This window comes from Haliotis rubra, unplaced genomic scaffold (assembly GCF_003918875.1).
Source record: "Haliotis rubra isolate DU_JTF1 unplaced genomic scaffold, ASM391887v1 Scf558, whole genome shotgun sequence".
Taxonomy (NCBI): Eukaryota; Metazoa; Mollusca; class Gastropoda; order Lepetellida; family Haliotidae; genus Haliotis; species Haliotis rubra.
The window spans coordinates 536848-556703 of record NW_025767255.1 but is presented as its reverse complement, the minus strand read 5'-3'; the positions used below and the strand labels follow the sequence as shown (position 1 = coordinate 556703).

The following is a 19856-nucleotide window of genomic DNA, read 5'->3' as shown; positions in this document are numbered from 1 at the left end:
TAGATCGATGCTTATGCTGTTGATCACTGGATTGTTTGGTCTCAATTATTTACCGTTTAGCTGGAATACTGCTGGATGCTGTGTTAGACAACAAATAAACATACAGGAACCACAGGATTGTCTCTTCCACAAAGATATTCTGAAGTATTTCCTCAGCACAGACAGCATATTTTCTCTCGAGATGACAACCAGTATTTATATGTAATGAAAATACAAGTATATTTTATATAAGAACAAACAAACAAAATATAGAACAAACTTTATGGATAACAACTTCCTTTATTCGTGAGTGCGACGTTTCTACACAGATTCTTGTACCGTTGTCAAGCATTATGCTTGACAACGTACAAGAATCTGTATCAAACGTCGCAGATTACGAAGATTTTGTACCGTTGTCAAGCATTATGCTTGACAACGGTACAAGAATCTGTATCGAAACGTCGCACTCACGAATAAAGGAAGTTGTTATCCATAAAGTTTGTTCTATATTGTACTTCCCAACTTCCCAACTAAAATTTCACTCAAAGAAGTTAAACAAACAAAAACTTTTCACTATGTTGTTCACCAGTTCATATTTTGGTAATGATTTCCCTGAAATGCCAGTATAGACATCCTATATATACGTTTCTACAACACTGGAGGACTGCAGTTTACACAGTTTTGCCTTGTCTGATGACACAATTCGGCCTTATTTACAAATATATCTTTCAAGAGATTCATCCATCAATATACTTAAATGACAACATGTTCAGAAATACTAGTATATATATAGTTCCAGGGTGTAAAAGGGTTTTATTTTATCATGGATTGGCTCTTCTCCCTCGAACAGCCCTCGAAACATAACATTGTCACATTTCAAGGCATTTCTTTACAGATGTGGAGTGATTCTTTTGCCACAATCTACAGTTTATCCCAACAGTTTACTTTCCTGAAACATTTTCATCATCGTTTGAATTTGTGAAATCCTAAACCACACAATTACTTGCCTGAAATATTTTTCCAGGCTACTTTGCGTGTGAGAATTCATAGGGAATCAAACCCTGGACTTTGCCATGACATGGTAACGCTTATCTTAAAATGAGGGCAACAAGCTGTTTCAAGACTAGACTAGATGAGCTTTTAGGTATTAATCAGGTCTGAATTCCACACGATTCTCTTTCAGTCCAAGACACCAGCATGCAGAACTTCCCGTCCATCCCTCCAGAGGGACCAGTAACAGGTCCACCGCCAGCAACCCTCCCTCCACAGCGGATGCCAACTCTGATAACACCTACAGTCAAGGTCACAAGTGTCAAGCCATCTACAGTCAAGCCATCTACAGCCAAGTGTCAAGACATCTACAGCCAAGGTCACAACTGCCAAACCACAACCAGTCAAGGTCACAACTGCCAGGGTGCCTCCAGTTAAAGTGACATCTGCCCCAACACAAGGCCCATCTCCCAGGCCAGTCACGATGCCATCAGCTGCACCATCAACAGGCCCTACTACAGAGAGCAGTCAATCGGACAAGAATAAACCGGGTAGGAACTTTTCCATAATTTTACCAAGGCCTAACTTTTCAAAAAGTCACAAAATCAGAATTTATGAAGATCACAAAGAAGATTTATGTTAAAAGTTCCCTTGGATGGGGAGTCAATTTGGGAAGGTTTCTTTCAAGGTAAGTCATAGGTCAAGGTGACATATTTTGGCTACATAGTGAGGATACCTATTAAGATTGTTTTTGTTTAGCACTTCTGGTGGTGGTGTATTTTTTCAAGCTCTGTTGAACCATCAGTGGTCTTTTGTCATGGTAGTGGCGTATTATTTCAGGTTCTACTGGACGTTCAGTGGCTTTGTCATTGTGGTGTATCTATTTAGGATCTATTGGACCCTCAGTGGTCTGTTGTCATGGCGGAGATGTATTATTTCAGGTTCTACTGGACGTTCAGTGGCTTTGTCATTGTGGTGTATCTTTTTAGGATCTATTGGAGCTTCAGTGGGTCTGTTGTCATGGTGGGGGTGTATTATTTCAGGGTCTACTGGACGTTCAGTGGCTTTGTCATTGTGGTGTATCTTTTTAGGATCTATTGGACCCTCAGTGGTCTGTCGTCATGGCGGAGGTGAATTTTTTCAGGTTCTACTGGACGTTCAGTGGCTTTGTCATTGTGGTGTATCTTTTTAGGATCTATTGGACCCTCAGTGGTCTGTCGTCATGGTGGAGATGTATTTTTTCAGGTTCTACTGGACGTTCAGTGGCTTTGTTGTTGTGGTGTATCTTTTTAGGATCTATTGGACCCTCAGTGGTCTGTCGTCATGGTGGTGGTGTATTATTTCAGGTTCTACTGGACATTCAGTGGCTTTGTCATTGTGGTGTATCTTTTTAGGATCTATTGGACCATCAGTGGTCTGTTGTCATGGGGAGGTGTATTATTTTAGGTTCTACTGGACATTCAGTGGCTTTGTCATTGTGGTGTATCTTTTTAGGATCTATTGTACCCTCAGTGGTCTGTCGTCATGGCGGAGGTGTATTATTTCAGGTTCTACTGGACGTTCAGTGGCTTTGTCATTGTGGTGTATCTTTTTAGGATCTATTGGACCCTCAGTGGTCTGTCGTCATGGTGGTGGTGTATTATTTCAGGTTCTACTGGACGTTCAGTGGCTTTGTCATTGTGGTGTATCTTTTTAGGATCTATTGGACACTCAGTGGTCTGTCGTCATGGTGGTGGTGTATTATTTCAGGTTCTACTGGACGTTCAGTGGCTTTGATGTTGTGGTGTATCTTTTTAGGATCTATTGGACCCTCAGTGGTCTGTCGTCATGGTGGTGGTGTATTATTTCAGGTTCTACTGGACGTTCAGTGGCTTTGTCATTGTGGTGTATCTTTTTAGGATCTATTGGACCATCAGTGGTCTGTCGTCATGGTGGTGGTGTATTATTTCAGGTTCTACTGGACGTTCAGTGGCTTTGTCATTGTGGTGTATCTTTTTAGGATCTATTGGACACTCAGTGGTCTGTCGTCATGGTGGTGGTGTATTATTTCAGGTTCTACTGGACGTTCAGTGGCTTTGTTATTGTGGTGTATCTTTTTAGGATCTACTGGACCCTCAGTGGTCTGTTGTCATGGTAGTGGTGTATTTTTTCAGGTTCTACTGGACGTTCAGTGGCTTTGTCATTGTGGTGTATCTTTTTAGGATCTATTGGACCATCAGTGGTCTGTTGTCATGGTGGTGGTGTATTATTTCAGGTTCTACTGGACGTTCAGTGGCTTTGTTGTTGTGGTGTATCTTCTTAGGCTCTGTTGGACCCTCAGTGGTCTGTCGTCTTGGCGGAGGTGTATTATTTCAGTCGTCATGGCGGAGGTGTATCTTTTCAGGTTCTACTGGACGTTCAGTGGCTTTGTTGTTGTGGTGTATCTTTTTAGGATCTATTGGAGCTTCAGTGGGTCTGTTGTCATGGTGGAGGTGCATTTTTTCAGGCTCTTCTGGACCTGCAGTGGGCTCTGGAGGAATTGCTGCAATAGTGCTCAGTATCATTGTGTTGGCTCTGACTGCAGCCGGCATCGCCTACTTCGTGATACGGAAGAAGCAAGAAGGCTACAACTTCACCTACGACTCTGGAATGGGCTTCTCTAACTCCTTGTACGACAAAGCTAGTGCACATGAAACCACGGCCTAATGCACCATCAACACAAAAGATAAATCTGCAAAATATTAAAATAGGGTGTCAAGATTGGCAAATAATACCAGATAATGCAGGACATATAAACAGATAATGTCTGGCTTCTCTTGAGTATATCTCAGAAGAAATGGTTTTCAATATTGTGTTATTATTTGTTTTGAAATATGTTGTGTAAAATTCTGTGAAGGTGGTTAGGAAAAAACAAAAAAATCAACTCTAATTTCAGTCTTGTACTTCTACCAATGACAAACTAACAAGATGTATGCCAAGATACCAATGATAAGTGACCTATGTATTTTTGGTTTACTCCCATAAGAACTACATCCCATTTGAACTACATCCCAAATTAAGTACAGGGATTAATTAGGGATTCATTATCTGAGTAGAGGCACCCCCATGGCATGTAATGAGTGCAGCCCATCAGCTCTCCGAGATGAACTACAGACCAGTAATTATGTTATTGTAAAGGTAATCTAATAACCAGAAAGTAAAGGACAAGAGAGAAGGGTATGCTGTAGTTAGTAAATGTATTCATATGTAGAATGTATATTAGTAAAGGTAAAGGTATATTGAGTAGGTGAAGGTATATTGGAGTAAAGGTAAAGGTATATTGGAGTAAAGGTATATTGGAGTAAAGGTAAAGGTATATTGGAGTAAAGGTAAAGGTATATTGGAGTAAAGGTAAAGGTATATTGGAGTAAAGGTAAAGGTATATTGGAGTAAAGGTGAAGGTATATTGGAGTAAAGGTAAAGGTATATTGGAGTAAAGGTATATTGGAGTAAAGGTAAAGGTATATTAGAGTAAAGGTAAAGGTATATTGGAGTAAAGGTAAAGGTATATTGAGTAAAGGTGAAATACAAACCATCATGAACTGCCGCAGCAAAAATGTTATATATGTTTTATTTGTTTTCTGTTGGGCAAATCCATTACGCAGACGCAGGTGACAGCAGGTAGTTAATCTTTGCACTGGACCATAACATGTGTTGTTTTAAGCTGTAGTTCTTATTGGATGTAGTTCTTATGGGAGGACCCCATATTTTTTACCATTTGTAATGAACACTGAAGAAAACTCTTGTGCTTTCTTCATTTCACTTAATGGGAATACAATCACCCAAAATGAATTTTGTTCCCATTCATTTCAATTTTTTCCCTAATTCAGTTTTATTTGGAATAATTGATGTTCTGAAACAAAGCATAAAAATTGTACATATCATGTTGTTTCTTACAGATTTTCACAATCTCTCTCAGGAAACCCAGTAACTCTTATTGTTAGCAGTAAAATGTAATAACCAGGTGCTGTTTTGGTCACACACTTTATTATTTTGGTTGGGGCTTTTGGAAAACATAATCTGTTCCCCCCAAAAGAAAAAGAAAGTAATTTGATTTTGATTTTATCCCAAAAATGAATTGTTCGTTGGAAATGTTGCTCTGAAGCATAATGTGTTGTTGGATTAAAAACAGTTCTGTCAAAGAAAATTGTATGTGTTCAAGCACTGACTAAAAATTTATTCTGTCTGAAAATAAGTCGTAGCCACAACCACCACCCGTAACCCCAACCCCATCTCCCCATTCCAGTAACCTAGTCAGTCCCTACTGAATCAGCTGTCATTCACAGATCATTCTTTGTAAATTCATATTTGTACATGCCAGATTAATATTGTTTAAGGTCAATTTGTATTAACAAATATCCTATGTTCATGAAAACTTTACATACACTTTGTGACCGACAGATATGACCATATAATCAGTTTCATGATAATCATAATTGTAAATAATAAATTATTCCAACTAGAAATTGTATGTTTTTATCATGTGGAATAAAAAGCTGACCTTAAGTACATGGAATTTTGTTGTTGTTGGTGTGTATTTTTGATAAACCAATGATTGATATTAGCACCTACCTTTGTCATCAGGGTTGCTATACACTTTGTGTTGTTGTTCCCTACCTGGTCCTCCATTGGTGATAGGGAAACATGACATGGATTTAGTTTGGATGTCAGAACTAGGATGCACTTTAACCCACTAAGATTCCTGAGACACTACATCATAGCTCCCCAACATTTCCAGCTGGCTCAGCATTGTGAACCAAGTATAGGCAGGAGTGGTACACTTGTGTAAGGTGCCGTGCATAGTTGCCTCCCATGGACAAGCCAGATATTCAGTCATTGTCCAGTGGATCGACTGCCTACAGTGGATAGAGCGTGAGTGAGTGAGTTTGGTTTTACGCCACTTTCAGCAATATTCCAGCAATATCACGATGGGGACACCAGAAATGGGCTTCACATATTGTATCCATGTGGGGACTCGAACCCGGGTTTTGGGCGTGACGAGCGAATGCTTTAACCACTAGGGCTGGGACGGGTATTCGGGTACTCGAATCCGGGTCGGGTACAGCTGGAATTGAGTCCTATTTCTAGGAATCGAGTACTCGGAAAAGGAGAGAACTCTGTAATGGCAAGGGTAGATAATAACTTTTCATTTTAATTATTGACGTAAGACACATTTGCATCATTGGCATTGTCCGATTAATGGAGGTCATTATTAACGACTGTAATGTATCTGAGCATGAGCAGTGAGGTGTCAAGTTACAGTAACAGCGGCAGTGGTGTTACTCTCTATATTGTGTTAAACCAGGGATAATCTACAACACATATAGTCTCCCTGGTTAAACCAGGGATAATCTACAACACATATAGTCTCCCTGGTTAAACCAGGTATAATCTACAACACATATAGTCTCCCTGGTTAAACCAGGGATAATCTACAACACATATAGTCTCCCTAGTTAAACAGGGGCAATGGTGTTACTCTCTATATTGGTTAAACCAGGTATAATCTACAACACATAAAGTCTCCCTGGTTAAACCAGGGATAATCTACAACACATATAGTCTCCCTGGTTAAACCAGGGATAATCTACAACACATATAGTCTCCCTGGTTAAACCAGGGATAATCTACAACACATATAGTCTCCCTGGTTAAACAGCGGCAATGGTGTTACTCTCTATATTGGTTAAACCAGGGATAATCTACAACACATATAGTCTCCCTGGTTAAACCAGGGATAATCTACAACACATATAGTCTCCCTGGTTAAACCAGGGATAATCTACAACACATATAGTCTCCCTGGTTAAACCAGGGATAATCTACAACACATATAGTCTCCCTGGTTAAACCAGGGATAATCTACAACACATATAGTCTCCCCTGGTTAAACCAGGGATAATCTACAACATATATAGTCTCCCCTGGTTAAACCAGGGATAATCTACAACACATATAGTCTCCCTGGTTAAACCAGGGATAATCTACAACACATATAGTCTCCCTGGTTAAACCAGGGATAATCTACAACACACATAGTCTCCCCTGGTTAAACCAGGGATAATCTACAACACATATAGTCTCCCCTGGTTAAACCAGGGATAATCTCCCACATGGTTAAACCAGGGATAATCTACAACACATATAGTCTCCTGGTTAAACCAGGGATAATCTACAACACATATAGTCTCCCTGGTTAAACCAGGGATAATCTACAACACATATAGTCTCCCTGGTTAAACCAGGGATAATCTACAACACATATAGTCTCCCTGGTTAAACCAGGGATAATCTACAACACATATAGTCTCCCTGGTTAAACAGACGTAAAATAAATAGCCCATGTTCAGTTTCAGTGTCTTATTGACATCATTTAGTCTCCTGGTTAAACCAGGGTCAACTCGTGATTGGATATTCAGTCTCCTGGTTAAGCGCTTTATTCCTTACATTTACGGGTACTCGATTCCGATTCGGGTAAGTAAATGCAGGTATAATCTTCCAACACATACCCGTCCCATCCCTATTAACCACTAGGTACCCAATCGCTCCTCCCCGGAGCTGCATGAAACTAAAATAAATTAGAGATCATGTTTCTTGTTGACATCATTGGGCAAGATTTTAGAGGATGAAAATCTTTGTCAACTCGTGATTGGATATTCAGCTGTCACACAAACTAAACAATGACGCGCGAACAAACACACATGCTCAGATAAATATATCATGTATAAAACACACATACACAGTCAAACACACATGAACTATGAACACGTCCACAAACACACACGGATGAATACAAAATATTTAACCCACTGACGCGTTGGCACGCACATACACACGCCGTGGTATGCCAGTACATTCTCATATCAAGTCTAAAACCTTTCGCTTGTTGTTGAACGCTACCCTCAGCTATATTCCATCTACATGGCTGCGGTCTGTTAATAATCGAGTCTGGGCCAGACAATCCAGTGACTGGCATTTTCGATCTACTGAAGTGGGATACGATGACGTGCATCAATCCAAGTCTGCGAGCCTGACCACCCGATCCTGTATGTCGCCTCTTACGACAAGCATGGGTTGATAAGGACATACTCTTGTCAAGGTCATGACGGGGTAGAACATGGTGTCTATATTACCTTATCCATAAAATAACAATCGAAAGAACAATCGAAGTTTTGACAGAAAACAACTTTCGCAGCATGTGTACTACATTCATTTTTTTCACTTTGTATTGTTACAAACACTTACTATAATTTAGACGCCAAGCGAAACAAAACCCCAACAAAATATGAACAAGGCTCCCTAACACCCCCGACCGTGACCTCGGAGTTGTTCCTAGCCAAACAATCCATCAGTTCATTTACCCATATACCGTGGGAAATTGTCCCAAGTACTAGAAATGGGAATTGTGACTTTTAATAAAAATATACACAAAGAGGATAGGCACTATTTTTGAATAACCAATCCAACCAATAGTATTCAAGTTACAGGCTGATAAAAATATCTTGACAACTTGACCCCTGAGATTTGTCTCATCGACCGACTCAGATTATCAGCCAAGGCTACCCTCGTACTCACGGTCATCACTTATGCCTTTACGCTACTAATCACAATATTTCAGAATTCCTCTAAATATGAACCTATTCCAAACATTTTAGTGAAATCTCTGCCATTTTACTGTGAAATGTGACAGATGGCTCGTGCAGTAATACTTTACGATCCGCTCAGGTAGTTCATTCTATAAACTTGTTCTCGCCGTGAATACCTGCATGCACCATGACTCAAATGAGGCAGCCCACGGCGATGGGATTTTTTTCAGTTTAAAGGCTGTCCCGATTTTCTGACGGAACACTTCCCAGAAAAGTGTCAACTACGTACATATATCATTGTCTGTATCCGTGAGGTTTGGTAAAATTATGTAGCATCGCAGACAATGTATCTATGCCAACTAGTCTCTTAATTACGTCACCAACATTCCTCCCGGCTGTGCCGGTTATGTAAAACGTATACTGTACCTGATGTTCAAGGCATTAAGGTTCCTTATCAGCGACAAAAAACAATGACAGATTAATGACATCCCACGCAAGTCCTCTCCCTTTGCAGGAATTTTGAGGGAGGGAGTGAGTGAGTTTAGGTTTACGTCGCTTTTAGCAACATTCCAGCAATATCACGGCGGGGGATACTAGAAATGGACTTCACACATTGTACCCATCGGAATCGAACCTGGGTCTTCGGCGTGACGAGCGAACGCTTTAACCACTAGACTACCCCACCGCACCTAATTTTGAGGGTGGGGGCATTGGTTGTGAAAGGGGAAATTAATAATACAAATAATACAAATTCCATTCATGAATACAAACAATTCACCAGTATTATAAATATAACAAAATAATTAAGTGATATCAAAAGTGTAGGCTTCGTGAAATAATACATATAGATTAGGTGCTATGCAGGGGTGCGTACCTTGGACGCGCCAGGAACCTGATGTGGGTTCGAATCCAAATGTGACTCGGTGATGTTTCTTGGTTTGTCAGTACCATATCCAAACTCTTCCGTTTTACCGAAATTGTAAACATCTGAAACTTGCATTAAATCAGGCTTTCCACCCACGTAAAGACGTGATAAAGCTGGAATATTGTACAAAGTTATATGAAACTCAACCCATTCATCAGCTGACTCAAACATGTGTATTGTATCAAATGACTGTTGTGTGACGTCAAGAACAATCGAAAAAATTAAGCAGCATTTTTCAATGAATGTGGTTGAAAAAGCATGATTAAATAATACATCCTGTTCTTTAAATATCTAATAACGGATACTGAGTGAGAGGTTGTGTAGTGTAAAGATTATGGACATTAACGTTACATTTTGAAGTTTATAGAGGACGCTTCACAAGCAATCAGATAAGCGGATAATGGACTGATGCAGGGAATGATATTGAAGCCAACTTGTAATTCTTGTTGATAAATTCGTAGTTTAATACAGTTCAAGATATCACCAGTGTTCACGTGGTCGATCGCCCAAACCTTAAATGTTGGAGAGGGAGTTTGCAGAATTTGTGCGCGCTCCCTCCCAACACACGCACGCACGCGCACACACACACATACATACATACACACACGCTTAATAATTATAACTAACTGTCAGATGCAACTAGTCTGTCGCAGAAACCCTGAAACAAATATACCCAATGCAGCCCATGCAGGTCTAGAATGGGTCGAGAATGTGTGGCAAGTCTAGATTTCCAATATTTCAGGGTCTGTACCAATTGGGTGAATTCACAAGCGAGCACAATTATCTGATCTCACTGTAACTCATGGGGAGCCTCCCCCGGCAAACCCCAAGGCCCCACACTGGGCCAAGACCCTCTGCTTCTACCTGTCCTTTCACTCCAGCCAAGCAACATGTGTGATTACACTACAGCCCTAAACACTAACATATTCCCTGCGTTTTCTTTACTGTTTCATTGTTACACTGGTGGTGAGGAGGGGAGGATTTTGAAGGTTTTGCATCTCAAAGTAAAAATGAGCTGGAACATTGATGAGGATGAAAAACGTCTCTGGGCTCCTTTTTATAGTATTTTATGTTAATTTAAAACTTTTTTTCTGAAAAATATGTTCATTTCAGAGATTAGCTGTTAGTCTAGGATGCAACGTTCTGTCTTATAGACGTGAGGCATATAACGGACAACGCTTGTAACTACACTTAGTGGACTCTTGCACTTCATTACAATCGTAATTTACTGTGTAATCAATGTGAATAAAATATACCACATATACCACCCACAAAGAAAGAAGAGAGAGAGAGAGGGAAAGAAGACACACAGAACAGACACAAAGAGACACACAGAAGACACACACATAGAACACAAACAGACTACACGCATGGCATAGAACACAGAAAACACACATATAATAAACGCATAGAACACAGAAAACACACACACAGAATACACACATGTACACAGAAGACACATAGACCACATACACAGAAGACACGCACGCACGCATGCACACACACATTATGTCCTCAATCCCACCCTCCATATTTTTAAATCCTCCCTGATAGCGTCTACGTTCACGGAATGATCTGGCAGTCTCACTTCCAAGTATGTTATAAAGTGTACGTGATTTCCTAAACAAGAATTCTCTACACCAAGAACAAATATGCAGTTTAGCACATATGCTAGCTATTTCCAAATCAAGAAAATATAAACAATTCTTTCATGCCCTCTTGAAGCTATCCCCAAACTTTGATCGTACACATTGTCTCTGGCCCAAATCTACATCCGAGGCCGGCTTAATGGGAAATGTTATGTAAGAATCGCCTGAAACAATCGGAGGATGGAGAGAACGCGGCATCACCCCCCTCCCCCAAACCCAGTCCCCTGTCAGATGTAACAAGAGACGCTGGGTCTTTCTGTCCGGCATCAATTTCAGCATGGAAATGGGGCGTTACCAGTTCATTGCCTGCATCGTTATTTCGCTGAGTCTACACTCTCAGTCGTTTATTCACTACAAGGATTTATTTGCCAAACCTCCGGACAAAGGAAAAGAAGCAGGTACGACGAATAATCATATATAATTATCTACAATCATGTCATTATATGTGTGAAATATACTTATGATGTACCTTTTTCACAAAGCACATGCATGCGTTAAAATAAAATATAGGCTTGTATGAAATAACCACCAGACGGTTGCAGGATTTGAGGTTAAATAAGTCTTTCTTGTATTTTTTCTTAAACGAATTCCGCTAGTGGTATCGTTTTAAAGGTGGAAACGGCATTATTCGAGCGGGAATTTCAATATATCCTGTCAATTGTCCGCTGTACACCTGTGTAACAGAACAATGTAAGCTGAATCGTATTTCACTGTAAACGTGCCCCGCAATATCCGGTTTACATGTGTTCGGAACCATCCACGTGGAATTTTCTCACCAGGTCAACGTGACCTCGTGGGATTCAGTTGAACCGGTCTTTAAGGAACCTATTTATAACGTGTGACAAAAAGATCCGGTTAATTTGCACATAAAATAGAAAAGGGAAGAGTTACACTTACGGTGTATTTGATATAAAGATATTACGTGATGTAAGAAAAAAAAACGCACCAAGTTTTTGAAAACTGAGTTCTTCTGTTTAAAGCAGTCATAAAATATCCACATAATGTTGTACTGAGCAGAGACCATATATCTGTACTAAGCTATGTCTGAGGTTTGTACTGTTGATGAACGCCACATACATTAATAGTCCAAAGTAACGGGTTCCCTAAGTCTGAACCAGACAAGCCAGTGATTCATATAATGGGCAACATACAACATCCGGTTACAATCTCCCGATCCATACCGTCGCCTATTTCAAGCATATGACAAGATGAGGGGCAAGTCTTACGCTGAATTCCTTCGAGAAAGTCAAATACAACAAATATGTATAAATAAATTAAGGTAGTTTATATTTTGACGGTATAATCAATATTTCAGTGGAATCCAAAGTTATCAGTACTGTTCCCTCGTATGTAGAGCCGTTCCCCATCCCAGCCAACCTGCTCCTCTCTCATCACAAGCAATCAAATACTAGTAACCGGACAATGGGCTGAAGCAGGAAATAACATATGAACCTAAATTCTTGTAGATAAATTCGGAGTTTAAAACAGTTCATGATACCGCCAGTGATCAATAATCGCTCGCTCAAACCTTAAAAGTAGGAGAGAACCTATAATCTGTCTCACAGTCCCTGAACCACATTATTTTCCCTTTTGCCTTGCCCTCTCTGCAGTGCTAAAGCCCTAAATGAAGCAAGTCTAGATTTCCTCAAGTCTAAATATCTGGTCTGCCTTGGGGCTCCTTTTCAATTTAAATGGGTTTGTTTGTTACTATCAAAATTATATATATTCAGAGACTAAGCGTTAGTCTAGAGAGAACCACGCGGACGCGCACGCGCACACACGTACACACATTCGCGTAAACTTAAGAAGGTAGGGGTATGTCAATTCTCCTTGTACACTTCTCCGAAATGCGGTCAAGACACATTCTGTGCAATAGAGCTACAGCCCGGCTGTATATGAAGGATTTCCAGGAATCCTATCCATACGAAATATGTATATCTGATATGTATATGTCCTGTCTATACACACAACTTACATAACCATGTAACATGAACTTCTCCGGACCCTTATCGTCTTGACTCGACAGGTCGACGCGATAGTGTGTATCCGGGTACGGGTGTTACTGAAGTTGTCTTATAATCAATAACGATTGTGATTAGTGAGTTGGGTTTAACGCCATAATAAACAATGTTATGTCACGACGTATGGGCATGATTGGGGGATATCGCCAAGTTATTCATATCGTAAACTTTGTCATTTGGGTGAAAGCAGCAAGTTTGGGTGCGGGCAGACCAGGGTTTATACGTCTGACTCTGTTTAATTGTGACTTGTTTTCTTATTATAGCTGGTTTATACATGCCTCTCATTGTAAATCATTATGACCCTGGTTTATACTTGCCTCTCTTGTAAATCATTATGACTCTGGTTTATACATGTACATGCCTCTCATTGTAAATCATTATGACCCTGGTTTATACTTGCCTCTCTTGTAAATCATTATGACTCTGGTTTATACTTGTCTCTCTTGTAAATCATTATGACTCTGGTTTATACTTGCCTCTCTTGTAAATCATTATGACTCTGGTTTATACTTGCCTCTCTTGTAAATCATTATGACTCTGGTTTATACTTGCCTCTCTTGTAAATCATTATGACTCTGGTTTATACTTGTCTCTCTTGTAAATCATTATGACTCTGGTTTATACTTGCCTCTCTTGTAAATCATTATGACTCTGGTTTATACTTGCCTCTCTTGTAAATCATTATGACTCTGGTTTATACTTGCCTCTCTTGTAAATCATTATGACTCTGGTTTATACTTGTCTCTCTTGTAAATCATTATGACTCTGGTTTATACTTGCCTTTCTTGTAAATCATTATGACTCTGGTTTATACTTGCCTCTCTTGTAAATCATTATGACTCTGGTTTATACTTGCTTCTTTTGTAAATCATTATGACTCTGGTTTATACTTGTCTCTCTTGTAAATCATTATGACTCTGATTTATACTTGCCTCTCTTGTAAATCATTATGACCCTGATTTATACTTGCCTCTCTTGTAAATCATTATGACCCTGGTTTATACTTGCCTCTCTTGTAAATCATTATGACTCTGGTTTATACATGTACATGCCTCTCATTGTAAATCATTATCACCCTGGTTTATACTTGCCTCTCTTGTAAATCATTATGACTCTGGTTTATACTTGTCTCTCTTGTAAATCATTATGACTCTGGTTTATACTTGCCTCTCTTGTAAATCATTATGACTCTGGTTTATACTTGTCTCTCTTGTAAATCATTATGACCCTGGTTCATACTTGCCTCTCTTGTAAATCATTATGACTCTGGTTTATACTTGCCTCTCTTGTAAATCATTATGACTCTGGTTTATACTTGCTTCTCTTTGTAAATCATTATGACTCTGGTTTATACTTGTCTCTCTTGTAAATCATTATGACTCTGGTTTATACTTGCCTCTCTTGTAAATCATTATGACTCTGGTTTATACTTGCCTCTCTTGTAAATCATTATGACTCTGGTTTATACTTGCCTCTCTTGTAAATCATTATGACTCTGGTTTATACTTGTCTCTCTTGTAAATCATTATGACCCTGGTTTATACTTGCCTCTCTTGTAAATCATTATGACTCTGGTTTATACTTGCCTCTCTTGTAAATCATTATGACTCTGGTTTATACTTGCTTCTCTTGTAAATCATTATGACTCTGGTTTATACTTGTCTCTCTTGTAAATCATTATGACTCTGGTTTATACTTGCCTCTTCTTGTAAATCATTATGACTCTGGTTTATACTTGCCTCTCTTGTGTAAATCATTATGACTCTGGTTTATACTTGCTTCTTCTTGTAAATCATTATGACTCTGGTTTATACTTGTCTCTCTTGTAAATCATTATGACTCTGATTTATACTTGCCTCTCTTGTAAATCATTATGACCCTGGTTTATACTTGCCTCTCTTGTAAATCATTATGACCCTGGTTTATACTTGCCTCTCTTGTAAATCATTATGACTCTGGTTTATACATGTACATGCCTCTCATTGTAAATCATTATGACCCTGGTTTATACTTGCCTCTCTTGTAAATCATTATGACTCTGGTTTATACTTGTCTCTCTTGTAAATCATTATGACTCTGGTTTATACTTGCCTCTCTTGTAAATCATTATGACTCTGGTTTATACTTGCCTCTCTTGTAAATCATTATGACCCTGGTTCATACTTGCCTCTCTTGTAAATCATTATGACTCTGGTTTATACTTGCCTCTCTTGTAAATCATTATGACTCTGGTTTATACTTTGCTTCTCTTGTAAATCATTATGACTCTGGTTTATACTTGTCTCTCTTGTAAATCATTATGACTCTGGTTTATACTTGTCTCTCTTGTAAATCATTATGACTCTGGTTTATACTTGCCTCTCTTGTAAATCATTATGACTCTGGTTTATACTTGCCTCTCTTGTAAATCATTATGACTCTGGTTTATACTTGCCTCTCTTGTAAATCATTATGACTCTGGTTTATACTTGCCTCTCTTGTAAATCATTATGACTCTGGTTTATACTTGCCTCTCTTGTAAATCATTATGACCCTGGCTTATACTTGCCTCTCTTGTAAATCATTATGACCCTGGTTTATACTTGTCTCTCTTGTAAATCATTATGACCCTGGTTTATACTTGCCTCTCTTGTAAATCATTATGACTCTGGTTTATACTTGTCTCTCTTGTAAATCATTATGACTCTGGCTTATACTTGTCTCTCTTGTAAATCATTATGACTCTGGTTTATACATGCCTCTCTTGTAAATCATTATGACCCTGGCTTATACTTGCCTCTCTTGTAAATCATTATGACTCTGGTTTATACTTGCCTCTCTTGTAAATCATTATGACTCTGGTTTATACTTGCCTCTCTTGTAAATCATTATGACTCTGGTTTATACTTGTCTCTCTTGTAAATCATTATGACTCTGGTTTATACTTGTCTCTCTTGTAAATCATTATGACTCTGGTTTATACTTGCCTCTCTTGTAAATCATTATGACTCTGGTTTATACTTGCCTCTCTTGTAAATCATTATGACTCTGGTTTATACTTGTCTCTTGTAAATCATTATGACTCTGGTTTATACTTGTCTCTCTTGTAAATCATTATGACTCTGGTTTATACTTGCCTCTCTTGTAAATCATTATGACTCTGGTTTATACTTGTCTCTTGTAAATCATTATGACTCTGGTTTATACTTGTCTCTCTTGTAAATCATTATGACTCTGGTTTATACTTGTCTCTCTTGTAAATCATTATGACTCTGGTTTATACTTGCCTCTCTTGTAAATCATTATGACTCTGGTTTATACTTGTCTCTCTTGTAAATCATTATGACTCTGGTTTATACTTGCCTCTCTTTGTAAATCATTATGACTCTGGTTTATACTTGTCTCTTGTAAATCATTATGACTCTGGTTTATACTTGTCTCTCTCTTGTAAATCATTATGACTCTGGTTTATACTTGTCTCTTGTAAATCATTATGACTCTGGTTTATACTTGCCTCTCTTGTAAATCATTATGACTCTGGTTTATACTTGTCTCTTGTAAATCATTATGACTCTGGTTTATACTTGTCTCTCTTGTAAATCATTATGACTCTGGTTTATACTTTTTGCCTCTCTTGTAAATCATTATGACTCTGGTTTATACTTGTCTCTCTTGTAAATCATTATGACTCTGGTTTATACTTGTCTCTCTTGTAAATCATTATGACTCTGGTTTATACTTGCCTCTCTTGTAAATCATTATGACTCTGGTTTATACTTGTCTCTCTTGTAAATCATTATGACTCTGGTTTATACTTGCCTCTCGTGTAAATCATTATGACTCTGGTTTATACTTGTCTCTTGTTTTATCATTATGACCCTGGTGTATACTTGCCTCTCTGTATGGGACTCTGGTTTATACATATTAAGATTGTGGGATATACCAGAGTGCTAACAAGTTTATACCGGTAAATTATTGAAGCTTCATACTTCGTTCAAGTACTTTAAATGCAAAGTCTTTAACATATCTCGAGTGGTAAATGTTTTTGGGGAATTGGCGAAGAATGCATTCCATTTTATGGCTTTGTTTAGGGCATAGTTTCTTTGTAACCTTTCTGACGGCTATCAATAGTTTAGCGAGTAACGATATATAGCGAGCGACAAAGCTGTTTGGTGTCATCGTTAATAGAACATCGATGATGTTTTGAAATAAATGCTTAGAACTCCAGAAATACAGCAAAGGCTATGCTTAACCGATGTTTGCAAACGCGTTCAGTTCCCTTCACGATCGTTGGGGGTGCACACATCCATGCACAAAGTGCAATAATCTTGAACACAATTTCACCTGACCTCACCTTCTGTAAATCATACTGTTAGTAATGTGTGTTTGTAACATTGTTCGTCTCATCCAGTCTTAACATTAGTCACTCATTAACGTTTACGTTCACCTGGATCAAGTCTGCCTTACCACTGTTTGTGTAATGCATCGTTATATAATACTACCCATCAAAAGTTTAGACTCACTTAAAACACTCACTATATGTTATGCATAAATGTGTGGTTACATCGAAGATGAATTTCTCCACTAACTTTGGGGATAACTGCAAAATTTATGCAGATGAATTGCTCGAGGACCATGCATTAAATTGCTGAAAAGCATGTGCAAATATTGTGCATGTGCCCAGCTGCGTTTTGGTGTAAAGGTTTGTTAAGAATTCGCCAATATTCACTGAGTTCATTTATTGAACTCATGACAATAATCTTTCCAACGTTACGAATGTGTTTTACAATACATCAGTTCATATGTAAACAGTACCTTTAAACAGTATAGAATATTTTGCAAAATCTTATTTAGAACAGTTGACTGAAGTAAGTGGCTACATTTACACTAGTGAGTCTAAAGTTTTTATGGGTAGTATATTTCATTACACAAACATCTTTTGTTTAGGGTTTCCAATATGGCCTCCGAGGTAGCCATTTGTCCACTTGTTTGTCCACTTCTTAGAAGACGTTACAGATGACGCATTCTTGCGGTAATGCCAATGGTTGGGTGCGGTAATACCAATAGTTGGGTGCGGTAATACCAATAGTTGGGTGAGGTAATACCAATAGTTGGGTGAGGTTATACCAATAGTTGGGAGAGGTAATACCAATAGTGGGGTGAGGTAATACCAATAGAGGGGTGAGAAAATACCAATAGTTGGGTGAGGTAATACCAATAGTTGGGTGAAGTAATACCAATAGTTGGGTGAAGTAATACCAATAGTTGGTTGAGGTAATGCCAATAGTTGGGTGAGGTAATACCAATAGTTGGGTGAGGTAATACCAATAGTTTGGTGAGGTAATATCAATAGAGCTTTGAGATAATACCAATAGTTGGGTGAGGTAATACCAATAGTTGGGTGAGGTAATACCAATAGTTGGGTGAGGTAATACCAATAGTTGGGTGAGGTAATACCAATAGTTTGGTGAGGTAATACCAATAGTTGGGTGAGGTAATACCAATAGAGGTGTGAGATAATACCAATAGTGGGGTGAGGTAATACCAACAGTGGGGTGAGATAATACCAATAGAGGGGTGGGGAATACCCACAGTTTGGTGAGGTAATACCAATAGTTGGGTGAGGTAATATCAATAGTTGGGTGAGGTAATACCAACATTTGGTTCAGGTCATACCAATAGTTGGGTCAGGTAATACCAATAGTTGGGTGAGGTAATATCAATAGTGGGGTAAGATATAACAACAGTGGGTGAGGTAATACCAACAGTGGGGTGAGGTAATACCAATAGTAAGGAGCGGTAATACCAATAGTTGGGTGAGGTAATACCAATAGTGGGGTGAGGTAATGCCAATAGTTGGGTGAGGTGATACCAATGGTTGGTTGAGGTAATACCAATAGTGGGGTGAGGTAATACCAATAGTGGGGTGAGGTAATACCAATATTTGGGTGAGATCATACCAATAGTAGGGTGAGGTAATGCGAACAGTGGGGTGAGGTTAAACCCAATAGTTGGGTGAGGTAATACCAATAGTGGGATGAGGTAATACCAATAGTGGGATGAGGTAATGCCAATAGTCGGGTGAGGTAATACCAATAGTCGGGTGAGGTAATACCAATAGTGGGGTGTGGTAATGCCAACAGTGGGGTGTGGTAATATCACTAGTGGGGTAAGATATTAGGAACATTGGGTGAGGTAATACCAACAGTGGGGTGAGGTAATAATGCCAATGGTGGGATGAAATGATATAGTGGGATGAGGGAGAGTAATGTAATGATGGGGTGAAATTAATGCCAATAGTGTGATGAGGTAATGCCCAGTAGTGCGGTGGGGTAATGCCCGTAGTGGGGTGAGGTGATGCCAATAGTGGGATGAGGGTAATACCAACAATTAGGGTAGAGGAGTCATGCCAATAGTAGGGGTGAGCTAATGCACCAATAGTGCTGGGATGAGGTAATACCAATAGTGGGGGTGAGGTAATGCCAATAGTGGGATGATGAGTAATGCCAATAGTGGGGTGAGGTAATGCCAATAGTGGGAGGTTAGGTGATGCAATAATTGGGAAGAGTAATGCTAATAGTGGGTGAAATTAATGTAATAGTCGGATGAAGTGATGCCAATAGTGGGGGTGAGGTAATGCCAATAGTGAGGTGAGGAGGGGTAATGCCAATAGTTAGGTAGAGGTAATGCCAATAGTGGGATGGGAGTA

At 39.0% G+C, this 19856-nt stretch overlaps 2 protein-coding genes across 2 annotated transcripts in view; both read left to right on the top strand.

Annotated features, from left to right (window-relative positions):
- LOC124253889 overlaps nucleotides 1-4200 on the top strand; it is a 104255-nt gene extending 100055 nt beyond the window's left edge. The window contains exons 51-52 of the mRNA XM_046687743.1: nucleotides 1163-1520; nucleotides 3455-4200. The gene's annotated coding sequence lies outside the window, so the exon portion shown is untranslated. The remainder of the gene's footprint in view (nucleotides 1-1162; nucleotides 1521-3454) is intronic.
- A 7224-nt stretch (nucleotides 4201-11424) lies between these two features.
- The window catches only part of LOC124253888 (fibrillin-1-like), a 102244-nt gene continuing 93812 nt past the window's right edge, over nucleotides 11425-19856 (top strand). Inside the window, exon 1 of the mRNA XM_046687742.1 lies at nucleotides 11425-11545. Coding sequence (XP_046543698.1) covers nucleotides 11425-11545 — 121 coding nt within the window. The remainder of the gene's footprint in view (nucleotides 11546-19856) is intronic.